Source organism: Sus scrofa, chromosome X, assembly GCF_054392235.1.
Source record: "Sus scrofa isolate SSC_HxYL_T2T_F1_AM1 chromosome X, Sscrofa_HxYL_maternal_Yorkshire_Landrace_v2.0, whole genome shotgun sequence".
Taxonomy (NCBI): Eukaryota; Metazoa; Chordata; class Mammalia; order Artiodactyla; family Suidae; genus Sus; species Sus scrofa.
The window spans coordinates 51,539,491-51,565,701 of NC_139401.1; the positions used below are offsets into that span (position 1 = coordinate 51,539,491).

Here is a 26,211-nt window from a genome sequence, read left to right on the forward strand (position 1 = left end):
CTATCACATAAAAAAATACATAGGAATAAACCCGTTACAGAGGCAAAAGACCTATACTCTGAAAACTTTAAGACATTGATGAAAGAAATCAAAGATGATCCAAACAGATGGAAAATGATACCATGTTCTTGGATTGAAAGGATCAATATTGTCAAAATGACTATCCTACTCAAGGCAATCTACATATTCAATGTAATTCCTATCAAATTACCAATTGAATTTTTTCACAGAACTAGAAAAAACTGTTTTAAAATTTGTATGGAAACACAAAATACTTTGAGTAGTCAAATCAATTCTGAGAAGGAAAAACGGATCTGGACAATCAGTCTCCCTGATCTCAGGCTTTACTATGAAGCTACCATCATCAATACAGTATGGTACCAACATGAAAACAGAAATAAAGATCAGTGGAACAGCATAGAAAGCTCAGAAATAAACCTCCTCTCCTATGGTCAATTAATCTATGACAAAGGAGGCAAGAATATACAATGGAAAAAATACAGCCTCTTCAATAAGTGGTGCTGGGAAAACTGGTCAGCTACATGTAAAAGAATGAAATTAGAACACTCTAACACCATACACAAAAACAAACACAAAACAGATTAAAGCCTCAAATGTAAGACTGGATACTATAAAACTCTTAAAGGAAAATGCAGGCAGAACACTCTTTCATGTAAATTGCAGCAAAATCTCTTGTGATACACCTCCCAGAGTAATGAAAATAGAATAAAAAATAAAGAAATGAGACCTAATTAATCTTAAAATTTGTTGCTCAGCAAAGGAAAGCATAAATAAAATAAGACAACTCAAAGAATGGGACAGGATATTTGCCAACGAAGTGACTGACAAAGGATTAATCTAAAAAATATACAAAACAACTTATGCAGCTGTATATTAAAAAAAATCTAATAAAAAAATGGGCAGGGATTTCCCATTGTGGCTCAGTGGAAATGAATCTGAATAGCATCCATGAGGACACAGGTTTGATCCTTGACCTCTCTGTGTGTTAAGGTTCTGGCATTGCCGTGAGCTGTGGTGTAGGTTGCAGTTGTGGCTCGGATTTGGTGTTGTTGCGGCTCTGGCATAGCCAGCAGCAACAGCTCTGATTCGACCCCTAGGCTGGGAACCTCCATATGTCATGGGTGTGGCCCTAAAAAGACAAAAAAAAAAAAATGGGTAGAAAACCTAAATAGACATTTCTCCAAAGAAGACATACAGATGGCCAATACACATGAAAGGTGCTCAATACTGCTAATTATTAGAGAAATATAAATCAAAACTACCATGAGATATCACCTCACACTGGTTAGAATGGTCATCATCAAAAAGTCTACAAACAATAAATGCTAGAGAGGATGTAGAGAGAAGGGAATCCTCCTACACTGTTAGTGGGAATGTAAACTGGTAAAACCACTATGGAGAATAGCATGGAGGTTCCTTAAGAAACTAAAAATAGAGCTACCATACAATCCAGCAATGTTACGCCTGGGAATATATCTGGAGAAAACCATAATTCTAGAAGTTACATGCACTCAAATGTTCATTGCAGCACAATTTACAATAGCCAAGACATTGAAGCAACCTTAATATCCATTGAGGGAGGAATGGATAAAGAAGTGATACATATATACAATTGGATATTACTCAGCCATAAAAAGAATGAAATAATTCCATTTTCAGCAACACGAATGGAGCTAGATATTATCATACTAAGCAAGTCAGAGAAAGGCAAACATCATATGATATCACTTATATGTGGAGTCTAAAAAATGATACAAATAAACTTATTCACATAACAGAAAAAAACTCATGGACTTTGAAAACAAACTTATAGTTACCAAGGTCAAAGTTAGGGGGTAGTGATAAATTAGGATTTTATAATTAACATATACACACTACTATATATAAAACAGATAATCAAGAAGGACCTATTGTATAGCACAGGGAACTCTACTCAATATTCTATAATAATCTATGTGAGAAAAGAATATGAAATGTGGTTCATTTTGCTGTACCCCTTAAACAAACACGTCATTGTTTATTAAGTATACTCTAATATAAAGTAAAAAGTAAATGATATTTTAAAAATAGATTAAGTATCAAGATTTATTGTATAGCACAGGGATTTATTTCAATATATTATAATAAACTATAATGGAATACACTCTGAAAAAATAACTAAATCAGTTTGTTTTACACTTGAAACTAACACAATATTTTAAATCAATTATACTTCAATTCAAAAAAAGAAGTCCATATTCATTGAGGCCTTTTCCTCTATAATGATGCAATGCCTCTGGCTATTTTATGTATTTTAATATATCTTTGGTTTTAAGACTTGGCTTTCTTTGAAGTTATACTGTTTGGTGTTCACTGAGCTCATTACATATAGAAATTTATTACTCACATAATTTTGGAAGCTTTCATTTATTATTTCTTCAAATTTATTTTCTACTCCAGTCTATTTTGCCTCTATTTTTGGAACTCAAATTACACATATATCAGTACCCTTGATAATATTCAATAGGTCTCTCAGTCTCTGTTCATCTTTTCCCAACCTTTTTTTTCTCTATATTTTTCTGATTGGATGACTTCCACTACCAATCTATTTTCAGTTTCACTAATTTTACCACCTGAAGTTGAAGTCATGCAATATATACATATGCACACAATTTTTTTGGATTAGAACAACAGAAATCTATTCTCTTACAGTTCTGGAAACCAGAAGTTTAAAATCAAATCAGTTACCCGCCCCCCCAAAGGCTTTCTCTTTGCCTCTTCATCGTCTTCTTTTTTTTTTTTTAATTGAGTTTGGTTTTCTTTTTTTCATCCAACATATTTTTATTTTCAGAATTGGATTTTTCAGTTATCAAATTTATATGTCTTTCTTTCTTACAGTCTATCTTCTGAGATCTCTTTTTTCTTCATTCGTTTCAAGTGTGTTTTTCTGTACCTTGTGCAATACAGTTATAATAGCTGCTTTAATGTTATGCCTCATACTTCCAAAATCTGTGTCTTTTTTTGTCATTGGATGATTTTGTTTTCCTTTGAGAATAGGATACATTTTCTTGTTCTTTGATACTAAGTAATTTTTTATCTTAGACATTGAAAATGTTTTGTGTAGGCTCTGTGTTCTTTTATAATCCTCTGAAAATGTTGATGCTTTTAGCAGGTAATCAACTTGGCTAGACTCTGGACATTAGGTCTGGCTTACCTTTTCTGAGCTGTAGTTAAAATCTCAGTTTATTTATCAAAGATATTGCTTTGCTTATTTGATTATATGTGTGCATGTGTGGTTCAAAATTTAGACTGAGATTTTTGTGATTCAAATCTCAGTTCACTTTTCAAAGCCTTTAATTTACTCATTTAGTTAATTCCTATATTTGCATTGTCCAGCGAGAGGTGTGTGGCTTTATTCACAGTTATGCAATACTTTTTCTGTCTCTTTCTCTCCTGAGACTTCTCACTTTCATTGTATCTCAACCATGCTCCTTTGCGTGTGAGGTTCTTTTGCTAGAAAGATGGTAGGATTTCCATCAGAATTAAATTTAGCTACTTGTGCTATTCCAATCCAAGAGTGGACTCTTTGCAAGACTGAGAAAGAAAAAAACAAACCTGGATAACTTACCCCCTTTCCTATGTTTAAGTCTTTTTCACCATTTACCTCCTTTTTGATTACTTCTCTGAGTCCTCAAGTAGGATTTTTTAAAATTTGTCCAGTGTTTATAGGTGTAATTAATGGGGGATGTGGTTTGTAGGAGGGAAGTTTACATTCCACTTCAGAATTGGGTCTCCCAAGAGCAGGGTATTTTAAATCTCATTCAATTTCTTACTTTTTATTTAAAATTATGTTGATAATTCTCCATAAAAGGTAACCTGAATACATGGACAGACATATCAGATTTATGAACAGGATGATTTAGCACTATAAAAATTTCAGTGTCTCCTGATTTTACCTATAAATTGATCAGCTAAAATTCAAGCAACAATTTTGTACATTAATGTACAAAATTATACATTTTATACAATTGTTTCCAGAGATGATATTCAAAATATTTAACAACCTATATGGCATAGACACCAACTAATGAGAAAGATCCCTGACTGGTAGCTCAATGCCTACCAAGCCCTGCTTGATTTATAATTTTTTTTAAATACATAAAATGTTTTTGATAATTGAAGGTATCTGTGCACATCTTTCCAAATCCCATTTCCCCTTCTCTCCTTGTTTATATTTTTATACTATTACAGTATATGTATGCATCCATACAAATATACAGCGTAGTTTCACAGTTTTTTAAAATTCATATAAATGGTATGATACTGAACATGTCAGTAAGTAAATATCCATTTTGACACATACTTTTTAATTTATTTTTTTCCCACTGTACAGCAAGAGGATCAAGTTATCCTTACATGTATACATTTTTCCCCCATCCTTTGTTCTGTTGCAATATGAATATCTAGACATAGTTCTCAATGCTGCTCAGCAGGAGCTCCTTGTAAATATATTCTAAGTTGTGTCTGATAAGCCCAAGCTCCAGATCCCTCCCACTCCCTCCCTCTCCCATCAGGCAGCCACAAGTCTATTTTCCAAGTCCATGATTTTCTTTTCTGTGGAGATGTTCATTTGTGCTGGATATTAGATTCCAGTTATAAGTGATATCATATTTGCTACATATTTTTAAACTGTTGCATAGTGTCATACTGAATGACTATGACACAATTTACTTATCAAAATTGCCTATTTCTTTGTATTTAAATTTTAGGTAGCCTTCCACTTCTGTTCTATTACAAACAATGCTGCAGTAAACATTCATTTTCATGGATCATTAAAAACATATTTCTCTTGGATACTACCTGATAGTGGAATATAGGGTTATAGGTTATACTTATCTTTAATTTCAATAGATAAATTATTAATAGATATTATATAATAGATATATAATAGATATTAATACATTATTATTAGATAAATGTATACCTCCACAAATATTGAATGGGGGATTGTTTATATTCTTTTTTTATTGCCAAATAATACTTTATTATATACATGTACCATATATTGTATCTGTCGATGGACATCGGGGTTGTTTCCTTTTTTTCTTTCTTTTTTTACGATTTTCTGGTCACTTATGATGGAGCATGATCATGTGAGAAAAAAAGAAAGTATACATGTGTGTGTAACTGGGTCACCATGCTGTACAGTAGAAAATTGACAGAACACTGTAAACCAGCTATAAAGGACTGCTTATATTCTGATACCCTACCCGACAATCAGTATTATCAGTATTCCATTTTTAAACTTTTTAAATTTTGTTTAGCTCTTATTAATTTAATAAAGTGGTATCTTATTTTATGGTAATTTTCATTTCCCTAATTAATCCTTTATTGGTTTCCATTCAGGCCAGTCTCAAATTCAGCCTATTTATTTTTTAGTAGAAATTTTTGGGGGGATACATAAATGTAGTCAACATATATTCATACTCTATAATTTTCTAACTTGTATCCTCTGCTACAGTTTCCACCCATAACAATTCAGTACCAGTTTCTGTAAAGGTATGGTTTTAGCTGCAAAGAACAGAAAATCTAACTCCAAACTGACTTAAAAAGGAGGGTGTTGTATAATGTATTATGAAAGTTCAGAGTTAGCAATGGATTAGGAGTGGCTTAATGTAAAAACAAAAAATGGCGATGGGAGAAAAAAAGAAATGGAGGGAAAATAGTAGAAGAGTAAGTGAAGAAGAGGTAATATAATATTTCATTCTAAAGCCTACTCTGTGAATGAGGACATGAGTTCTGGGGTCTCAGAGATGAGCCAGATCTACATGATGGGGTCTCAAAGAAGCTCAAAATGCAGCAGTGACAGTGAGTAAATCAGTACACAGAGAGCTCCCACCCACTTTGTTAAGTGCTCTGACAGACTCATGCAAATGAGTCAGGGGGAAGGAAAGACCAGTTAAACTCAGGGCGATCTCCAATGGTGTCTTGGAGAAGGCAGCATTTGTACCAGTCTTTTTAGGAAGGCATGGAGTGTGGGAGATGGGAACAGAGACAACCCAGGTAGAGGAACAGTTTGACCAAAGGTATGACACTGGCAGAAGGCAAAACCTGTTTGGAGGATGGTGAGTCATCCACTGTGACTGAGGTCTGTGAGGGGGGAAATCATGCAGGACCTTGAATGGCAGGCTAAGGAGCTAGGTTTAAACCTGTAGGCCACAAGAACCCTTGGCGGCTATAGATACGGTCAGCTTTGTGTTTGAAACCTGACTCTGAGGGTCTCTGCAAGAATAGACTGGAGTAGAGCAGATAGGCAGCAGGTGTATTAGAGCAGAGACCCATCTCCTACCTCCAGTGTGGCCCTACACTCAGCAGAGGCTCCTCAGAGCCTGCAGTCCCACAAGAACTATTCCTTCTCCCCTTCTTTTCTGTCAATGTCCTACTCCTCCTACAGGACCCACTCAGCTCATGCATACCCTATCTGGAAACCTTCACTGCCTTCCAGTTGGTGATTTCTTCTGTGAGCCCCTCAGCACCCTGCTCTGGGATCCTTTGGTGCCATGTCCTATTCTTATGCATCCCAACCAGGTGGAGAAAGCTTCAAGGATAGAGTGTGGCTCTCATCCATTTTTGCATCTCCAATGCCTAGTATGGGTTTCTGTACATGGAAAATCATTGGGAAACTCTTCCCCAGTGAATAAGAGAAAGAGAAAGTCCATGAAGGAAAAGAAGAAATGGGAGGAGGAGAGGAGAAGACTTGGTGAGAGAGAGGGAAGGAAGCAGATAGACAGGGTGTTGGGATGATCAAGAGAAATGAAAGAGAATGGAGGAAAGGAGAACCACGGGGCCAACGTGGGATTCTTCCCTCTTCCCAATCAGTAGCGCCAAGTAGCAGGCTTGGCACAGTGAGTGTCAGGCTTTGGAAGCAATGGGATATGGGTTTGTATCCTAGTTCTGTCACTAGGGACCATGTGCCTTTAGACAAGACACTTCACATCTTGGACATTAATTTCATTGGCTGTCCAATGATGATAATACTAATTCCCCCTACATGAGTGCTTTAGAACTTGAGAACAGATGTGAGTCCTTTGAGGGCAGGGATCCTATCTTACTTGCCTTTGTTTGCCCAACATCCAACAAGAGCTTTGGTGCAACAGTGTGCTCAACAAATAATTAGTAACTGAATGATTAAACGAATGCCCAGGAAGAACTGTTTTCTACACTGGCGACCAGTGCTCCATTCCACAAGGGAGAGAGGCTAAGTGCTTGCTTAGCATACCAGTAAAGGGGAACACAGTCCCAGTAAAAATTTTCAGCTAAGTTAAAAGCATCAATATTGTCATCAGGGGATACATTAAAAAACTTTAGGTAGACTTTCTTACATTTGCTGTTTTTATTCTGAATTACATACGATGTGGGGGCACCCTAACTTTTAGTGCTTAGAGCCTCTAAACATCTTAGTCTGGTCTTACTTGACCAATAGAAATGAATATGATCTAGTCCCCTACCCCAGAGCATTTTCTGGGTGAGAAATCCAGACACGCACACTGCTACAACACACTGTGTAATTAGTGTTGGCACAGAGGGGGCTGTAGAAAGCATTGGTGTGAAAATTCAGAGAAGCACTGTCTTCCTGGGGGGACCCAGGAATCAAGTAGGAATGGGGATACAGGATGAGCGATAGAGAAATCAAGTGGAGAGGAGAAGAGAGTGGTTGCTGAATAAGAGAGAGTAAGCAGAAAAGAGATCACATTGGTGTGAAAGGAAAAGAAAAGTGGAAGTAGGGAGGAGGCTGACAGGGAGGGAAGGAGACCCTCTGGAGGCGGAAAGAGGCAGGATCACTTCCGGCTGGGGAGGGGGAGCAGACAGGCTCAGACCTAAGGAGAGGCTCAGAGAGAGCAGACGCCTTCTGGACTGGAGAGGTGAGCTAAGGAGCCTTGCTTTACTTAAGATATTATGGGGGCCTCTGGGCTGGGGCTTCGACCGTGCTAGACACCACATGCCCCTAAGGTTTGAAGAAAATCTGCTGTGGGTTCAGGAGCTAACCGAATCAAAGTAGTTGGACTTAGAGGTTCCTGGACTTGGTTTGCATTGGGGAGAAAGGAGGGGGCACAATCCCCTTTGGGCAACGGAAAGGAGAGATCTGGATTTTCTTGGGGCTGTATAAAGGAAGGATGCAGACCCAGTTGGAAATAGAGAAAGGAGAAATGGTAAACTCCTTCAGGCTGTAGAAAATACCAGAGTCCAGTTTGGCACAGGGATAGGGGATGGAAGGCTCTGTTAACTGGAGAAAGGTCGCAGGACCCGGTTTGAGCCACAGAAAATAGAGATTTGGCCCTAGAAAAAGGAAGTGACAGAATTGCTTTTGAATAACTAAAGTGACACGGCTCAGAGGGGAGAAAAAGGTTTAGGACCGGCTTGTTTCCTGTCTTAAAAGGGACAGAACCTGGTAGGTTTCGGGAACAAGGATTACACAAAAGCCTCAAACCATCGTATTTGTGGGTGGGGTATCCTTGTTGTAGTAAAAAACGGTCACTTGCAGACGTGGAAGTAGGGACGCGGTATTGGGGAAGGGGCAGGGTAGGGACTTACTGCAGAGCGGAGGGAGGAGGTGCGGAGAAGTACTGCAGAACGGAGGGAGGAGGTGTTTCGTAAAGGGGCGGGGCGGTGCCTGGCTGTACCGCAGAGGAGAGGTGGGTGGTGTTGGGCAAGGGGCGGTGCGAAGAGGTACTGCAGAGCGGAGGGAGGAGGCCTGTGTTGGGGGAAGGGTTGGAATGAGATGAGATGCCGTTAGAAAGAGTGGGTCAGGGGCGACGTTGAGATATTCTGCTGCTCTGAGGAGCAGAGGGCTTATGTGGAATTGAGGCAGTCAGACTGTCCAGTCCATCAAAGCACATGCGTGCTGAGTTCTTGCGCTTCTCCCCCGCACCTCGGGTTGATGAGCATGCGCACTATCAAGTTGTGGCAGGAGGCGTGTGCAGGGTAAAGGGGAGGGGTCCTAAAACTGACATTTGGTTTCCTGAGGGCAAAAGCAGCTAGGATTTGGAAGGATTTGGTCTGGGTTTCTAGATATAAGAATCCAGAAGTTGAAGGGTTTGGGGCCCCTGAATTGATGAGAACCCCCTCCTTTCAGGGTAGGCAGGAGGCCTGATGAATCTCTACCTCCCTCTCATTCTTTCCTAACTTAGGCCCCTTCCCATCAGGCTCAGCTGTTTTTCAACCTTCCAGAAAAATGGATAGGAGAAATGACTCCGATTGTAAGATGCCCCTGTTCCAGGTGAGGCCTCTCTGCATTCTCTTCAGGCCATTTGCCCCGTCCTGAGTTATTGCTGCTAAGCCTCCTACCACTGTGTAGTTGCATAATTCCCTGTCTAACCTGTTTCAGTCCTCTCCTGCATGGTGGAGGAGGAGGTGAGGAAAACCTGCCTGAATGTTTCCTGTTCCCTTCCTCTTCCTTCACCTTCCCCTTCAGTCAATCTACCCTTCAGAGGAGGGGGAGGCTTTGTAGAAAGGGTGGAATGTAGGGAGGCCAGATGGCTCAGCACATCATAATCCTAAGTGTGTAGGGCCCTCTGCCTCCCCCTGGGAGCCTGGGGCTTCACTTCCCTCCAGATATACAGGCTGAGACCACAGAAGAAGACAGTGTCTTGCTGATGCATACCCTCTTGGCTGCAACAAAGGACCCCCTGGCCATGGACCCACCAGTTGCCAACCGACCTAAGAAAAGCAAGACCAAGAAGGCCCCTATTAAGGCTATCACTAAGACCATCCCTGCTGCCCCTCCAGTTCCATCTGCCAATGTGATTACCACCAACAAGCCTAAAATAACTTTTCATGCTTTAAACCTACCAGTCATCCCCCAGATCAACCAGGCTTCAGCTACCATTGAGGCATCCAATACTCAGGCTTCTTCATCCACCACTCAGCCTAAGAAAGCCAGCAAGACAAAGAGAATTACTGCTAAGGCAGTTCAAGGTTCCCAGTTTCCAGCTGGCAGTGAGAGTGTCACTATACAGATCAAGTCATCCTTGCAGGCCCTAAACCTACCAGTCATCCCACAGGCTATCCAGGCTCCAGTTGCCAGTGAGTCAGCCAATTCACAGGCCTTGTTAGCCTCCACCAGGCCTAAGAAAGCTTACAAGGCAAAGAAGGCTGACAATAAGGGCGTAGCTAGTGCCGCTGAGATCTCACTGGCTCCATCCACCGCTTACACAGCTACCATCCAAGGCCAAATTACCTCCACCCAAACTAAAAATGCCTCCAAAGCTAAGAAGGCAACTATTAAGGGCACAAATACTGATCCTGAGCTCCTAGAGTCCCCAGATGCCACTGAGACAGCTACCAGGCAGATTGAGGCCTCAACAGCAGCTATTTGGCCAAAAAAATCCAAGGGCAAGAAGGCTGCCAATAAGGGCCCAAATTCTGTTTGTGAGATCTCTGATGCCCCACCTGCCACTCAAATGGTCACAAACCAAGCCCTAGCAGCAACCCTCAGGGTCAAGAGAGGGTTCAGGGCTCAGAAGGTTGCCACTAAGGCCTGGACAACTGAAAGCCAGAATCAAATTGAGCAAGGGGCCCGGGCCAAGATGGCTACCTCTCAGACCAACGTAAGTGCCCTTGAGACTCAGGTTGCTGCTGCTGTCCAGGCCCTGGCAGATGACTACCTGGCTCAGTTGAGTCTGGAGCCCACAACCAGGACCCAGGGAAAGAGGAAACAAAAGGTGAGATTTCTGACATCACCATCCTTAACTATTTCTTTTCCATTCCTATCCTCCCAGTTTGTTCACTTGTTATATAAAAGTTTACTGAGCCTTTTTACTCTGAACCAATCTTTGTGTTCATATAAGCTGTGGGAGATGCTGAGAAGAATGTGATATAGCTTGTGCCTCTTGGCAGTTCACACATTGTTGGGGAAATAAGATATTCATACACTTAGCTACAACCTGGGTATAATTCAACTTGTATTTATGTAGTAGTGACCATGTGTCAGGCTTTGTGTTGGGTATAGTCACACAGATTATATCTTTGTGTTTTAAAGTAACCCTTACCAGCTAGGAATCATAGGTCCCAGTTTTACAGAAAAGAAAACTGAGTCCCAGACAGGTGAGGTGACTTGTTGAAAGTATACAGCTAATACAGCCACTGGTGGCCAAAAGAAGAGGAGAACTGGCCCTTGCCCTTGGTTTCTCCTCTCTTGTCAGGGAAATAAAACTCCTGCCTAGAAGACAGTGAAAGACAAGTCTGGGACTCAGTGAGGCCAACAGTAAGGTCAGGACCAACTATAGGGAGGGTTTGGGAGACTTAGGAACAGGCAGGGTGAGGAGAACAAAGCCATCACTTTCACCTGGTGACTCTGGACCTTCCTTCTTTCTGATGATGCAGTACAAGTATCTGAATGGGGATGAGAGAGGTGGTGGTATTTATAGGCGGATCCAATGGGGCCGGAGGCCTCCGCTATCCCGAGATGTGGCCATTTTGCAAGAAAGGGTAAGAATCCAATGTTGCCCAGTCTTTTCTCTTCTTCACCTGTCCTCTTCTCTGTCATCCTTCCAAGTTTTCTGAAAACATACTGAGATTTCCCCATGTATTCCTCTTCTCCCAGGCAAATAAGTTGGTGAAATACCTGTTGGTTAAAGACCAGACAAAGATCCCCATCAAGCGCTCAGGTAGAGTCATACTAACCCTCCTCCCTGTGCTCTTCTCTCCTCTCCCCTCTCCTCCATGCCTGGGTGTAACCATTTACTTTAATGGCCTCTTCATTCTCTCATATATCCTCCTCTGCCCTCTTCTGTCATGACTGGCGTCTCCCATTAACAGTGTTTGGGACTCAGATTGCACTGACCCTACAGGGCTGGCAAAAGGGCTGCAACTTTGGCCTTTGCTCAGCCCAGCTGCTCCCACCTCTGCTTTCCTGCAGACATGCTGAAGGATGTCATCCAAGAATATGATGAATATTTCCCAGAGATCATTGAACGAGCAAGCTATGCTCTGGAGAAGGTGAAGCGGCAGTTCTGGGGGATGGGCACAATGGGAAAGTCTTGAATGGAATGAAGGTGTACATATCCCTTTGGGGAGGACCACAGAGACTTGCAAATCCAGCCTCATCGCTGTGAAGATGAGCAGACTGTGGCCTAGGGAGGGGCATAGACTAGCCTGGGGTCACACAGCAAGTCAGTAAAATCATAGCTAGGACCCAAGCCACCCAACTTAGTCCTGGCTTATTCCTACTGCTGGACACATTCTGTAGTGTATTTCAGATGCTCACCTCTCCCTTCCCATTTTGTCTCCCTAGAGTCCCACTAATCACAAAGGTGATTTTGATAACAATAGTAGATTTGTTAACTGTTTGCTGTGTGCTGGCCACTTAGTCATTGTTTCATGTACATTATCTTTCAGATTTCTCACACACACACACACACTCATGAAACCTTAGGTAAACAGGGAACTGCAAGATGCTCAGCAAGTTCATTGATGTCTAGGCTGAAATTTGTGATCTCATAGGATATTCTTTTACTTGGCAGATGTTTCGAGTCAATCTGAAGGAAATTGATAAGCAAAGTAGCTTGTATATTCTCATCAGCATTCAGGAATCCTCTGCAGGCATACTAGGAACGTAAGCTGGGGAAGGGATAGGGTGGGACGGAGGTTTCCATGGTACTATGCCATCCTTGTCCTCTCCCCACACCCCTTAGGGAATCAGGAAAGACAGAGCCTGAAGACCCCTGTTCCAGCTCTTACATGTAGTTAGAGCCTTGCACACAATAGTGGTACCTGATTGGGACTGACTAGAGGGTGTAGAAGCCTGGGAGAGGGCATTCCTATTGTCAGGTTTTGTGTTTCTCCAGAAGCTTCCCTGGAAAGCAGACCTGTTTTGCTTATCTCTTCTTCTTGGCCTTGGTAGAGTGGTTCTCAAAGGAGGGATTCCTGGTATGGGTGGATCATGATGCTTGAAGAGCAGGAGCATCAGTGGAGCTGTGCCTAGGATTCTCTCAGGGGCTGAGAGGTCTGCGAGAGAAAGAAAGGGTTCGCATTGCCTGGGTGCCCGGGTTGTACCAGGTTGACAGGCATTCTTCTATCCTCTCAGCAACTCCAGGAAAGGAGGATGTAATTTTTCCATTTTATGAATAGAATACTATGCTCAAGAGTTTAAGTGCCTTGCCCAGGGTCACATAGAACTTGAAGCATAGACTGGGCAGAATTATCCCATATCTGAAGAATCTGGGACAAGCTAGCCTAGTGAGCTGGTATGTTTTTTTTTTTTTTGCAGATGGCTGCTGGACATAAACCTTCTCTCTGTCCCATTATTCCTCTAGGACCAAGGACACACCCAAACTAGGTCTTCTTATGGTGATTCTGAGTGTCATTTTTATGAATGGCAACAAGGCCAATGAGGGTGAGTGGCTGGGCTGACAGCTGGTGGGGGGGTCATGGTTGAAATGCAACATGTTCATTTTCTATCCCTGTTTCCTTTTCCCTCCCCTTGCAGCTATCATCTGGGAGGTGCTGCGCAAGTTGGGGCTGCACCCTGGGTATGAATGGGCTCTGTCAGCACTTGCTGTTCATGTTGTCCTTTGGCAAGAGAGGATGGTCCCAGGATTGCATCAGCCTGGTGATCTGGTGGAGTGGACGGGGGTGCTGGACTGTGTAGAGGGTCCAGGGTTCTGACCTGGGTGGGTGGGGAAATAGTCCTGGACTCTCTGCTTCCTCTTTCTCCTGTGTCCTCTTTCTGTTCTAAGCTGATATATAAGATAGACCTTCAGGGCATTCCTGACAAAGAACCATCTGGCCTCACCTGCCTGCTTCTAGTGACCATATGTTCATTACTTTTCTCACTGAGCAGGGCTCATGTGCTAGAGAGGTCTTTTCTATGTTGGGAAATGCCTCTGCTCCCATATGAGAAGTTCTAATCTTGGTTCATGAGTTATTTTTTCCCATTGTCAGGGTGAGGCACTCGCTCTTTGGGGAAGTGAGGAAGCTCATCACAGACGAGTTTGTGAAGCAGAAGTAAGTGGTGTTTTGGGGCTTTCTCAGGCCCTGAAGTGTTCTGGGTGTGCTGGTCTGGTCCAGAAAGTGCTCAATCAGTCCTTTTCTTATACTAGGTTTAGAGTTATGGACATCCTATTCCCAAGAACTTAGTCTTGTCCACAGTTCCCCTGGTGGATCCTTCCAGTGAGGGGCCAGAACAAATACAGCGCCCTTGCTATGGGGTGTGCTCAGAGCAGAATGCCCAAAGAATGGCTCCTCTGTTTACAACACACCCAATAGAAACTTGGGTTTACTCCTCACAGGTGGCAAGATACTTTGGCCTTCCTGTGACACCATGCCCTATACATACCTCCCCTGCAACACCAAGTGACTTCTTTGCACAGGGCCAGTGGCAGATGGCTCAATATTGGAGGTCAAGACCATGAACTGTGTTTGGGAATGAGCATAGGAAAGGAGGGTTTCAGAAAACCTTCTCCAGGAGCTGAGATTGATATTTGTTTGGAGGAGGTTGACAGCTGGTGCCAAGTGGTTAGGGAACAGGTTTCCTTGGTTAGAAGCAAGTTTCATTTCCTTTCTCCAAGGTACTTGGAATACAAGAGGGTCCCCAACAGCAGACCACCTGAATATGAGTTCTTCTGGGGCTTGCGCTCCTACCATGAGACTAGCAAGATGAAAGTTCTCAAGTTTGCATGCAAGGTAATAGGAGCTGTTCTGACCTGGCATATTAAGGGTACAGGATGCCCCTGGCTGGGGCAGGCAGTATACAGGGATGGGTATGTACAGGGTAGTCTGTAGTTCATATATAAATATATGGAACTTCACTTATGTCCCAGAATGCTGCTTGACATAAAATTTACATTGTTTCATTATTAATACTTTGTGTTAGTCTCCTTGACTGCCATAACGAAATACCATTGACTGGGTGGCTTAAACAATAGAAATTTATTTTATCATAATCTTGGAGGATGTAAGTCCTAAATCAAGGTCCAGCAGGATCAGTTTCTGGTGAAGCCTTTCTTCCTGGATTGTAGATGAATAACTTCTTGCTGTGTTCATAGTGGAGACAGCCTCTTCTTTTAAGGACACTAATACTTATTGAATCAGGGCCCCACCACTATGACCTCATTTAACTTTATTCCATAAAGACTCGACGTCCGAGTATAGTCACATTCGAGGCTGTGTTCTTCAACATGTGAATTTTGGGGGGACACAAACATTCCATCTATAACATACTCTCTTATCATTTCCCACATTACAGATGAAGACACTTAGTCTCAGCAAGATTAACTTGTCCAAAGTCACACCGCACCTACATTATCAGAACTGAAATTGGATCTCAGGACTGACCCATGATAGAGCCCTAACAACCAAGAATTTTTTAAAATGCTGCTATTAGTTTTATACAAAGCCCATGGTAGGTACTTAATACATAATTATAAGTGTTATTTTCCTTATAATGATTGTAATTCTCATTTCAGGTACAGAAGAAAGACCCCAAGGATTGGGCTGCTCAGTACCGGGAGGCAGTAGAGATGGAAGTCCAAGCTGCAGCTGTGGCTGTGGCTGAGGCTGAGGCCAGGGCTGAGGCAAGAGCCCAAATGGGGATTGGAGAGGAAGCTGTGGCTGGGCCCTGGAATTGGGATGACATGGATATCGACTGCCTAACAAGGGAAGAGTTAGGCGATGATGCTCAGGCCTGGAGCAGATTTTCATTTGAAATTGAGGCCAGAGACCAAGAAAATGCAAATGCCAGCACCAACATTGACTTCAGCAGAGGAGCTAGCACCAGAGCTAACTTTAGCGATGGTGCTAGTATTTGTTTCAGTGGTGCACCCAGCCCCAGTGATGGCTTTGGTGGCAGAGATGGCATTAGTTTTGGTAGCACATGCAGCACCAGTGCCACCTTCAGCAGTACAGCCAGCATTAGCTTTGGTGGCACACACTACACTAGCGGCAGCTTCAGCAGTGCAGCCAACATTTGCTTTGGTGGCATGCCCAACACTTGTTCTACTTTCAGTGGTGGAGCCAGCATTAGCTTTGGTGGTGCAGCCAGCACCAGTTCTAGTTTCAGCAGTGAAGCCAGCATTAGCTTTGGTGGCACACCTTGTACCAGTGCCAACTTCGCAGGTGGAGTTAGCCCTAGTTTCAGTGGTCCACTGAACACCAGTACCAGTTTCAGTGGTGGAGCCAGCTCTGGTTTTGGAGGGACACTCAGCGCCACTGCTGGCTTCAATGATGCACTCATTACAACCACCAGCTTTGGCAGTACACTCGGCACCAGTGCAGTCTTTAGTGGTGCACTTAGCACCAGCACTGCCTTTGGTGGCACACTCAGCACTAGTGTCTACTTTGGTGGTTCTCCTAGTTCCAGTGCCAGCTTTGGTGGCACACTCAGTACCAGTATATGCTTCAGTGGTTCTCCTAGCACCAGCACTGGTTTTGATGGTGTATTCAGTACCAGTGTCTCCTTTGGTGGCTCTTCCAGCACCAGCACTGACTTTAGTGGTACGCTAAGCACCAGCGTCTGCTTTGGTGATTCACTCAGCACTAGTTCCAGCTTTGGTGGTGCACTCAGCACCAGTGTTGGCTTTGGTGGTGCACTCAGTACCAGTGTTGGCTTTGGTGGTGCACTCAACACCAGTGCTGGTTTTAGCAGTGCTGTCAGCATTAACACTGGCTTCAACAGTGTACCCAGCACCAACTCTGGCTTTAGCAGTGTGTTCAGCACCAGTGCTGACTTCAGTGGGGCACTTAACACCACTACTGACTTTGGCAGTGCTTCTAGCACCAGCATTGGCTTTGGTGGAGCCCCCAGCACCAGCTTCTGCTTTGGCAGTTTGTCTAACACCAACCTATGCTTTGGCGGCCCTCCTAGCACCAACACCTGCTTTAGTGGTCCTACCAATGCCAGTTTTGGTGATGGACTCAGCACAGGTGCTGGTTTCAGCTTTGGCGATGGGTTAAACACCAGTACTGGATTTAGTGGTGGACTGAGCTCCAGCTCTAGCTTTGGTGGTGGACTGAGCACCAGCACTGGCTTTGGTGGTGGACTGATCTCTAGCGATGTCTTTGGTGGTGGACTGGGCACCAGTGCTGGTTTTGGCAGCACACTTGGCACAAGGGCTAACTTTTGTAGTAGCCTCAGCATCAGTGATGGCTTTGGCAGTGAGCCTAATACCAGCTTTGATGGAGGACTGAGCACCATCATTGGCTTTGCCAGTAGTTCCAACACCAGCACTGGCTTTACTGGTGAACCCAGCACCAGCACCAGCTTTATTGGTGGACCCAGTTCTATTGTTGGCTTTGGCAGTGGACTGAGCACCGATGCTGGCTTCAACAGTGGACCAAGCAATGCTGCTGGCTTTGGTGGTGGAGGCACCAGCCTTGGTGCCTGTAGCTTCTCCTATGGCTAGTGAGGTTTCAGGTAATTACATTTCCACAGCCAAGGCCCATGGGGATGGGTATAAGAGCTGGGAGATGTTATAAGAAACCCCAAGGTGGGAGGGCAGGGCGGGAAGATGAGCACAATGAAGAAAGAATGAGAAAATAGTGTATTCTGTGCGAAAATGTGTTTCTGTATGGTGTTTTGTTTTCAGGTTTATTTCCCATGTTTATAGATACTGCTAATAAATTGCAACAGTCAATGGAGTCAGGGTACATCCTTGGAATCTTTGTCCATGCAGCAGTCTAAGCAGATATCACCAATCAGCTGAGGGTGATACACTAGGAAAAAGTCCGTTTGCCAGTCCTGCTTTGTTGTTTGCTTTTTGTGTCCTGTCATATTTTGGTATCAGAGTTACATTAAATTTGCAGTGAATTACTGTTTGTTCTGTCTTTTAATGTGCATAGTTGTTGTGAGTGACAGTTGGGTTCATAGAAAAGCTAAGTTTAGCATGGCTCTTTGGGGAAGTTGGGCTCCAGCTTTAGACTAAAAGACAAATGTGACTTCAGTGAGATAGAGATCTGGGGAAAGCATGGCAAGCAAGAGGGATACTACCTTAAACTAGGATCTACAAGGGGAAAGCCTGGAGTAGAAGACAAAGGGAGAGGGTTCTGGAGAGTAAGTATATATTCATTTTGAGATGTTTGTGTAGTAATGGAGGTAGAGAGAGGGAGGTTAAGTGAAGATAGACATGGGAACAGGGAGGGTTTTCTTGGGATAGAAGAGACCTGAGCACGTTGCATGCACTGTGGGGCAAAAGCCAATAGGGAATGACAGGATATAGATATGGGATAGTCAGAAATTGACTGAATTAGCCCATCCTTGAGAAAGTGGGATGGAACAGAATGCCAGAGAATAGAGGGTGTCCCTGACTTTAAACAGGATTTAAGAGTGGCTGTGGAAGCAGATAAGTGTAGATTTGCTTCAAGCAGTAATCAGCAACCCCTTTAGTAGATCCCAATAAAAAAGATGATGTGGATTATACAAGGTTTAGGTCTTGATGGTGCTTGTGATGGAAGGACAAAGGAACAAAGGCAGGGGATGTATGAGTCTGTCTCTTTACCAGTGGGTTGCTGGTACCTGCTGAAAGCAACTGTATGGAAAGAAGCTAAAGATCTGGAACATAGGGTCCAAGCTGGACAGGGATTGAAGACTAATGAAAAGGGAGAGGATGGATGGGTTGTGAGATAGTGGAGGAATCAAAGGACTGTACTCTTGATGCAGTAAAAGAACAAATATTATTCATTCAAGAAATACTACATACATGCCTACTGTTGGGAGGCATGTTGCTAGGGATCCTGCGGATGACACAGAGAGTAATAAGGACAGGGGCCAGTGGTCAGATGCTTGTATTAAAGAAGTCAGTCTGGGGAGAAGTCTAGATGATGCCAACCAAGGTCCATGGAGTGGATGGCTAAAGGGAAGATGACCACTGAGGTTGAGGGAGCAGGGCACCAGGAGACCAGGGTATTGTCTGGACAATTTATATGGACAGTAAAATCACTCAGAATGACAGCAAGAGTTGGAGAAGAGAGGAGCACTGTGGTTTAAGTGCATATTCTTCTCTGAGTATAAGGAGGAAAGTGTCATGTCCTTAGCCACACTGCCTACCAAGGAATAAGGCCAAAGGCACTCACATGGACCTATCTCCTTCCCTACATTTGGAGGTGCTACTCCAGAGCCCTTCTCTCCAGGAAGCTCTTACCCAGTCCACACCTCCACAGAATCAGAGCCATTTCATAGGGTCAATATCTTAAGAAGATCTTATGGGAAAAGCCTCACAACAACCTCCTCTCTCCTTTTGTAGTCAGTAACAGAAGTCTTTATTGACTAGGGAATAGGAATTAAGAAAGAAAAAGTTTCTTCCTGAGCTAGATAGCTCCTTGGTTGTAGCTAGACGTCAAGACTTGTTTCAGAGCTGATGAGAGTTTCTTCACTGGAAGCAGGTCTCTTCCTGTGAGGCCAAGTCCAGAGTATTCTCAGGGTAGGAGAACAATGACGTCACCTCCTAAAGTTGGAAGAGAGCTAGGACAGAGGAAGTTTGATGTCTTAGAAAGTGCTCAGTAGTGGGCAGGGACTGTGTCCAGAGCTTCCTCAGGTTCTCGGGTGATGTCTACATTCTGAGAGGAGAGAACCCAGTATTAATATTAAGGAGACAGCAGTGTAGAGCCCCAGCCCCTCCCTGCCTCTTGTCCTCACTGCCAGGCTGCTCTCCTTCAGCCAGGCCTGGATGCTCACCCTCTTCTCAGGCAAGCCTGGAGGAACCTCATCTGGAGGCCTTTCTGGCAGGGGCTGCTCTAGCCCTGTGTCTCTATGGTGCCTTGGGTCTAGGCTGCAGTCACTGCATTTCTGGGTGCTGGTTATTCTACCTGTTGGTGTCAAACACCCAAGCTCTGTGGGACTGGAGCTGCCTTTCCATGGGGGAGGTGCTTTCACCATGTGCCGGCTTAGGCCAGAGTCCCTCACCTACCTCAGGCTTCTCCCGGTGTGTGTTGACAGCCTCCACATTCAGGTAGATCGACTCCACTTTGCAGCCTCAGAAAAGAATGAACCAGTCCATCCGTAAGCCACCAAGGTAAGCACAGGTCTTCCCTGAGGTGTCATTCCATCCCCAACCCGTCGCTTCCCTCTCCCCAGCTCCACACTGTGTGCAGATCATGACTGCCCAGTATGGAGGGGAATTTAGACCAGCTGTGTGATGTGTGGGGAAGACCAGGCCTCAGGTAGGAACAGGGCCTCCTCCCAGCCCTGGCCCTAATAGGCTCAGAGTTCTCTGAGCCGCCACTGATCAGTTGTCAATGGGAATGAGTGGTGAGAAGAGACGATCTCTGCGCCGCCTCCCCAGCTCTTGTCTGTGAGCCAGCAGCCTAGTCTGGGTAATAGTGATGGAGCTCTGTGGATCTTCCCAGCTGAGTCAGGGCTGAAGTGATGAGAGAGTCCTGGGGCCACTGCCTTGGGGCGACCAGTCCCAGGTAAAGTTTACTCAGAGAACTATGTGGTTATGGGGTGTGGAAGGTCAAAGAGAGTTCCGGGGAGCCTGAAGAAAGAGGAGGGTGGTATCATTGGGGCCTGGAGCTGGCAGAAGGAGCTCAGTGTCTGTGTAAGCCCTCTTAGCTCCATCCTTGCGGATCACACTCTAGTTCAGTCTTCAGGACACTGCCCTGTTCACACCCCAGAAGAGATTCGAGTTTTTCCCTTCCCTGCTTGTGAACATTCCATGGCTAATTAATGCTCCAAGAGAGAATCTAAACTCTCTAAGTCTGAGCTGGTCTTTGAACCCTTTCCTTCAATCTGGCCCCAACGTATACTTATTCTTCTGGTCCACATTAGGGACCTCCTCTTCTACAGATTTGTGCTTTATGATTGGTGCTCCGGTAAAGACAGAAAGCTGGCCCAGATCCCAGATTTAGAGGACACCCCAGTCCTTCTCCATTCTCATCTTGCTACCTGCAGTCCTGAATCTACCAAGACATTCAATTATCCACCCAGAAAACCTCCCTCAAGAGTTTGATTGGCAGATGATAGTCACTGCAGACATACTCATGACCTCTATGTGCTTTTCTTCAGATGAAGGTGAGGGCGCTCACCATAAGCCACAGGCGTAAGTTTGAGCACTGTGTGCAGAGGGCACTTGAGATATGGCAGCTCATCTGGAAAGGAGGAGAGAACAGCCCTCAGAGACAGGGTGCTGGGGATGGCACCACCTCCCAGGGCCTTCAAGCTTGCAGCCCCTTCCCCTTCCAGCCCCTTCCCCATGGCAGTCCTCACCTGGGCCTTGTTCCCCCACACACACTGTGGGGGCAGTGCTGAGAGCAGGGTGGGCAGGGAGGAAGAGAGCTGAGAGACGCCTGAGGAGCAGGGAGGAAGGATGGCCCTGGGGAACCCAGACAGACAGCAGGTCCCCCAGAAGTTGATGATGGTCACCTTGGGGGCGGCTGGACTCACTCAGAACAAAGGTAAGTCCAAGACAGGCTTCCTTTCCACACCCAGCCTCGGTCCTTCTACCACAAAGGCCCACAACAGGTCTCAGCACGTGTTTCCTGGGGCCCTACTATGCACCAGGTCCTTCGCTGGTGTGTGCATGCACCTTGGTAGCTCCCACACAGCTTTTTCCCCAGCCTAGGCCTGTGCCCTCTGACCCCTCCAACACTTGTTGATGGACAAGCACTCACCAATTCACTTGTTCCTGTTACTGACTATGATGCATGAGGCTGTTGTGAATATTCACATGCAATCATTTATGTGGCCTTGATTTCATTCACCAGGCAGCCCTGACAGGAGGGGGTGATTAGGCCCACTCCATGGATGAGGACACTCAGGCTCTGAGAGGAAAGACACTTGCCTAAGTCCCAAAGTCAGGAAGCAGAAGTGTTGGGACTTGAACCCAGGACACTTTGAGGTCGTGTGGGCTCTGTCCACTGCCCACTGCTGCCACTACCTTAAGGGGCTCACAGTGTCAAGGGGGCAACACCCCTATCTCTCACCACTCTCTGCAGACACCTACTCTCCAGCCCACCCAGGCAGCCCATACAGCTCTCCATCTCCCTTCATTGAGCCAACCCTCATGGCTTCCCTGACCCAAAGGTTTAACCTAGGCTTTGAAGGCCTGCACTGCCCACCCAGCCTCTTGACACATAAGGCTTGACAATTTCCTGGGCATCTATCCTGCTTCACCTCCTCCCCTTTGTCATCAACATCTTCAGATCTTGGGCCTTGTGCTTTTGGAGCACTATCTCATTCCATCCTTGTTGTTATTCTGCAGGGGTTAGGGGTTGCTATTCCTCACTGTACATGTGACAAAATAGATTCAGAGAAGGGAAGTAACTTTTCTGATTTCTCTGATTCAGCTCTGCTCCCATCTGGACAAGTAAGCTTGGTCCTGCCTTTTCCCTATGGCCGTTAGAATTGCTGTCTCTCATAGCACAGGATTGGACCCAGCATTGAGGTCCTGTGGGTCTGAGTTCTCAGTAACACCATCTCTCTGGGCCCCAGTTTCCTTGCCTGAACAATAGGAGTAAGAGCATGTGCCTAGCCCTACCTGGCTCAGCTTCCAGGACAGATGTGAGAAGCTGGTATGGTCTATGCATGAAAGCAGGTAGCAGGTGTACAAACAGGAGATGCATGTGGTACTCCTTCTGTACTCCCACATGTGTCTGATGTGAGGGGTCTCTGGAATGAACCTGAGATTGGTACCGTTCCCTGCCCCTCTTAGCCCTATGATCTTGAGTAAGTCACTTCATCTCTCAAAGCCTCCATTTCCTCTTCTGTTCAGTTGGGGTTACAGGGCCAGCCCCATAGTCTCGAAGATAGTACCAAACAGTAGAGATGTGGATGGTATCAGAAATCTAGCAGCACTATCCAAAAACCTTTCGCTTTTTTCCACTGAAGAGATTGGGGATCAGACAAAGGATATTACTTGTCCAATGTCAAGTTCTCATGTTCCCAGGGTTCTAATTCCAGATAATTCTATATTGAGTGCCCATTTTTTCACAATTTTTTTTTATTTTCCCACTGTACAGCAAGGGGGTCAGGTTATCCTTACATGTATACATTACAATTACATTTTTCCCCCACCATTTCTTCTGTTGCAACATGAGCATCTAGACAAAGTTCTCAATGCTACTCAGCAGGATCTCCTTGTAAATCTATTCTAAGTTGTGTCTGATAAGCCCAAGCTCCCGATCCCTCCCACTCCCTCCCACTCCCATCGGGCAGCCACAGGTCTCCTCTCCAAGTCCATGATTTTCCTTTCTGAGGAGATGTTCATTTGTGCTGGATATTAGATTCCAGTTATAAGTGATATCATATGGTATTTGTCTTTGTCTTTCTGGCTCATTTCACTCAGGATGAGATTCTCTAGTTCCATCCATGTTGCTGCAAATGGCATTATGGCATTCTTTCTTATGGCTGAGTAGTATTCCATTGTGTATATATACCACCTCTTCCGAATCCAATCATCTGTCGATGGACATTTGGATTGTTTCCATGTCCTGGCTATTGTGAATAGGGCTGCAATGAACATGCGGGGCATGTGTCTCTTTTAAGTAGAGTTTTGTCCGGATAGATGCCCAAGAGTGGGATTGTGGGGTCATATGGAAGTTCTATGTATAGATTTCTAAGGTATCTCCAAACTGTTCTCCATAGTGGCTGTACCAGTTGACATTCCCACCAGCAGTGCAGGAGGGTTCCCTTTTCTCCACAACCCCTCCAGCACTTGTTATTTGTGGATTTATGAATGATGGCCATTCTGACTGGTGTGAGGTGATATCTCATGGTAGTTTTGATTTGCATTTCTCTTATACTCAGTGATGTTGAGCATTTTTTCATGTGTTTGTTGGCCATCTGTATATCTTCTTTGGAGAAATGTCTATTCAGGTCTGTTGCCCATTTTTCCATTGATTGATTGGTTTTTTTGCTGTTGAGTTGTATAAGTTGTTTATATGTTCTAGAGATTAAGCCCTTGTCAGTTGCATCATTTGAAACTGTTTTCTCCCATTCTGTAAGATTGTCCTTTTGTTTTCTTTTGGGTTTCCTTTGCTGTGCAAAAGCTTTTCAGTTTGATGAAGTCCCATGGGTTCATTTTTGCTCTAATTTCTATTGCTTTGGGAGACTGACCTGAGAAAATATTCATGAGGTTGATGTCAGAGAGTGTTTTGCCTATGTTTTCTTCTAGGAGTTTGATGGTGTCCTGTCGTATATTTAGGTCTTTCAGCCATTTGGAGTCTCTTTTGGTACATGGTGTGAGGGTGTGTTCTAGTTTCATTGCTTTGCATGCAGCTGTCCAGGTTCCCAGCAATGCTTTCTGAATAGACTTTCCTTTTCCCATTTTATGTTCTTGCCTCCCTTGTCAAAGATTAATTGACCATAGGTGTCAGGGTTTATTTCCGGATTCTCTCTTCTGTTCCATTGGTCTGTCTGTCTGTTTTGATACCAGTACCACACTGTTTTGATGACTGTGGCTTTGTAGTATTTCTTGAAGTCTGGGAGAGTGATGCCTCCTGCTTGGTTTTTGTTTCTCAGGATTGCCTTGGCGATTCTGGGTCTTTTGTTGTTCCATATAAATGTTTGGATTGTTTGTTCTACTTCAGTGAAAAATGTCATGGGTGATTTGATAGGGATTGCATTGAATCTGTAGATTGCTTTGGGTAGTATGGCCATTTTTACAATATTGATTTTCCCAATCCAGGAACATGGAATATCTTTCCATTTCTGTACATCTTCTTTGATTTCTTTGAGGAAAGTTTTATAGTTCTCGGCATATACGTCCTTTACCTCCTTGGTCAGGTGTATTCCGAGGTATTTGATTTTGTGAGGTGCAATTTTCAAAGGTATCGTATTTTTGTATTCCTTTTCTAATGTTTCATTGCTGGTATACAGAAATGCAACTGACTTCTGAATGTTAATCTTATATCCTGCTACTTTGCTGAAGTTATTAATCAGTTCAAGGAGTTTTGGGGTTGAGTCCTTAGGGTTTTCTAGGTATAGTATCATGTCATCTGCATACAGTGACGGTTTGATCTCTTCTCTTCCTATATGGATGCCTTTGATTTCTTTTGTTTGTCTAATTGCTGTGGCTAGGACTTCCAAAACTATGTTGAAGAGCAGTGGTGAGAGTGGGCATCCCTGTCTTGTTCCAGATTTGAGTGAGAAGGCTTTCCGTTTTTCCCCATTGAGGATTATATTTGCTGTGGGTTTATCATAAATGGCTTTGATTATGTTCGGGAATGTTCCCTCTATACCCACTTTGGCGAGGGTCTTGATCATGAATGGATGTTGAACTTTGTCAAATGCTTTTTCTGCGTCTATTGAGATGATCATATGATTTTTGACTTTTTTTTTTGTTAATGTGGTGTATGATGCTGATTGATTTGCGTATGTTGAACCATCCTTGTGAACCTGAGATGAACCCAACCTGGTCATAGTGTATAATTTGTTTGGTATGTTGTGGGATTCGGTTGGCTAAGATTTTGTTGAGAATTTTTGCATCTATATTCATCAATGATATTGGCCGATGTTTTTCTTTTTTGGTGGTATCTCTGTCTGGTTTTGGAATGAGGGTGATGGTGGCCTTATAGAATGTCTTTGGGAGTATTCCTTCTTCTTCAACCTTTTGAAAGAGTTTAAGGAGGATGGGCACCAATTCCTCTTTATATGTTTGATAAAATTCACCTGTGAAGCCATCTGGTCCTGGACTTTTATTTGTAGGGAGTGATTTTATGACCTCTTCAATTTCATTTCTAGTGATCGGTCTGTTCAGTTGGTCTGTTTCTGCTTGATTCAGTTTTGGCAGGCTGTAAGATTCTAGAAAATTGTCCATTTCTTCCAGATTGTCAAACTTGTTGCCGTAGAGTTGTTCATAGTATTCTCTTATGGGTTTTTGTATTTCTACTGTATCCGTTGTGATTTCTCCTTTTTCATTTCTAATTTTGGTGATTTGGGTTCTTTCTCTCCTCTTTTTAGTGAGTCTGGCCAGGGGTTTGTCAATTTTGTTCACCTTTTCAAAGAACCAGCTCTTGGTTTTATTAATTTTCTCTATTGTTTTGTGAGTCTCTATTTTATTGATTTCTTCTTTGATCTTTATAATGTCCTTCCTTCTGCTGACTTTAGGACTTTTTTGTTCTTCTTTTTCTAATTCGTTTAGGTGGAGGGTTAAGTTGTCCATTTGGGATCTTTCTTCTTTTTTGAGAAAGGCCTGGATTGCTATAAATTTCCCTCTGAGCACTGCTTTCGCAGCATCCCATAGATTTGGAGAGGTTGTGTCTTCATTATCATTTGTTTCAAGG

At 43.8% G+C, this 26,211-nt stretch overlaps 2 protein-coding genes and 1 non-coding gene across 21 annotated transcripts in view; 2 read left to right on the forward strand and 1 right to left on the reverse strand.

The window, feature by feature from the left end:
• The first annotated feature begins 5,125 nt into the window (after nucleotides 1-5,125).
• TRO (trophinin) lies at nucleotides 5,126-17,807 on the forward strand. 9 transcript variants are annotated; one of them, NM_213741.3, is made up of 12 exons: nucleotides 5,126-7,922; nucleotides 9,189-9,277; nucleotides 9,567-10,721; nucleotides 11,383-11,487; nucleotides 11,603-11,666; nucleotides 11,918-11,997; nucleotides 12,522-12,613; nucleotides 13,314-13,393; nucleotides 13,487-13,529; nucleotides 13,942-14,004; nucleotides 14,568-14,682; nucleotides 15,465-17,807. In NM_213741.3, the coding sequence occupies exons 2-12, from the start codon at nucleotides 9,233-9,235 to the stop codon at nucleotides 17,397-17,399; spliced, it is 3,777 nt and encodes a 1,258-aa protein (NP_998906.2). In that variant the 5' UTR covers nucleotides 5,126-7,922; nucleotides 9,189-9,232; the 3' UTR covers nucleotides 17,400-17,807. The 9 variants fall into 9 exon arrangements, with proteins under 9 accessions (NP_998906.2, NP_001362324.1, NP_001362325.1 ...); NM_001375395.1 differs by having other exon boundaries at nucleotides 9,613-10,721; XM_085006306.1 differs by having other exon boundaries at nucleotides 7,841-7,922; nucleotides 15,245-17,807.
• On the forward strand, nucleotides 14,205-14,333 carry LOC146394620 (small nucleolar RNA SNORA11). Its single transcript, XR_014835923.1, has one exon. It is a non-coding gene; the product is annotated as a small nucleolar RNA SNORA11 (small nucleolar RNA).
• The window catches only part of PFKFB1 (6-phosphofructo-2-kinase/fructose-2,6-biphosphatase 1), an 86,498-nt gene continuing 77,830 nt past the window's right edge, over nucleotides 17,544-26,211 (reverse strand). For 6 of the 11 annotated variants that reach the window (XM_005673664.4, XM_021079419.2, XM_021079417.2 and 3 more), the window contains 3 exons: nucleotides 21,016-21,078; nucleotides 19,899-19,963; nucleotides 17,544-19,548 (listed from right to left, as the gene is read on the reverse strand). In XM_005673664.4, the coding sequence (XP_005673721.1) occupies nucleotides 19,489-19,548; nucleotides 19,899-19,963; nucleotides 21,016-21,078 (188 nt within the window). In that variant the 3' untranslated portion in view covers nucleotides 17,544-19,488. 11 annotated transcript variants of the gene reach the window in all.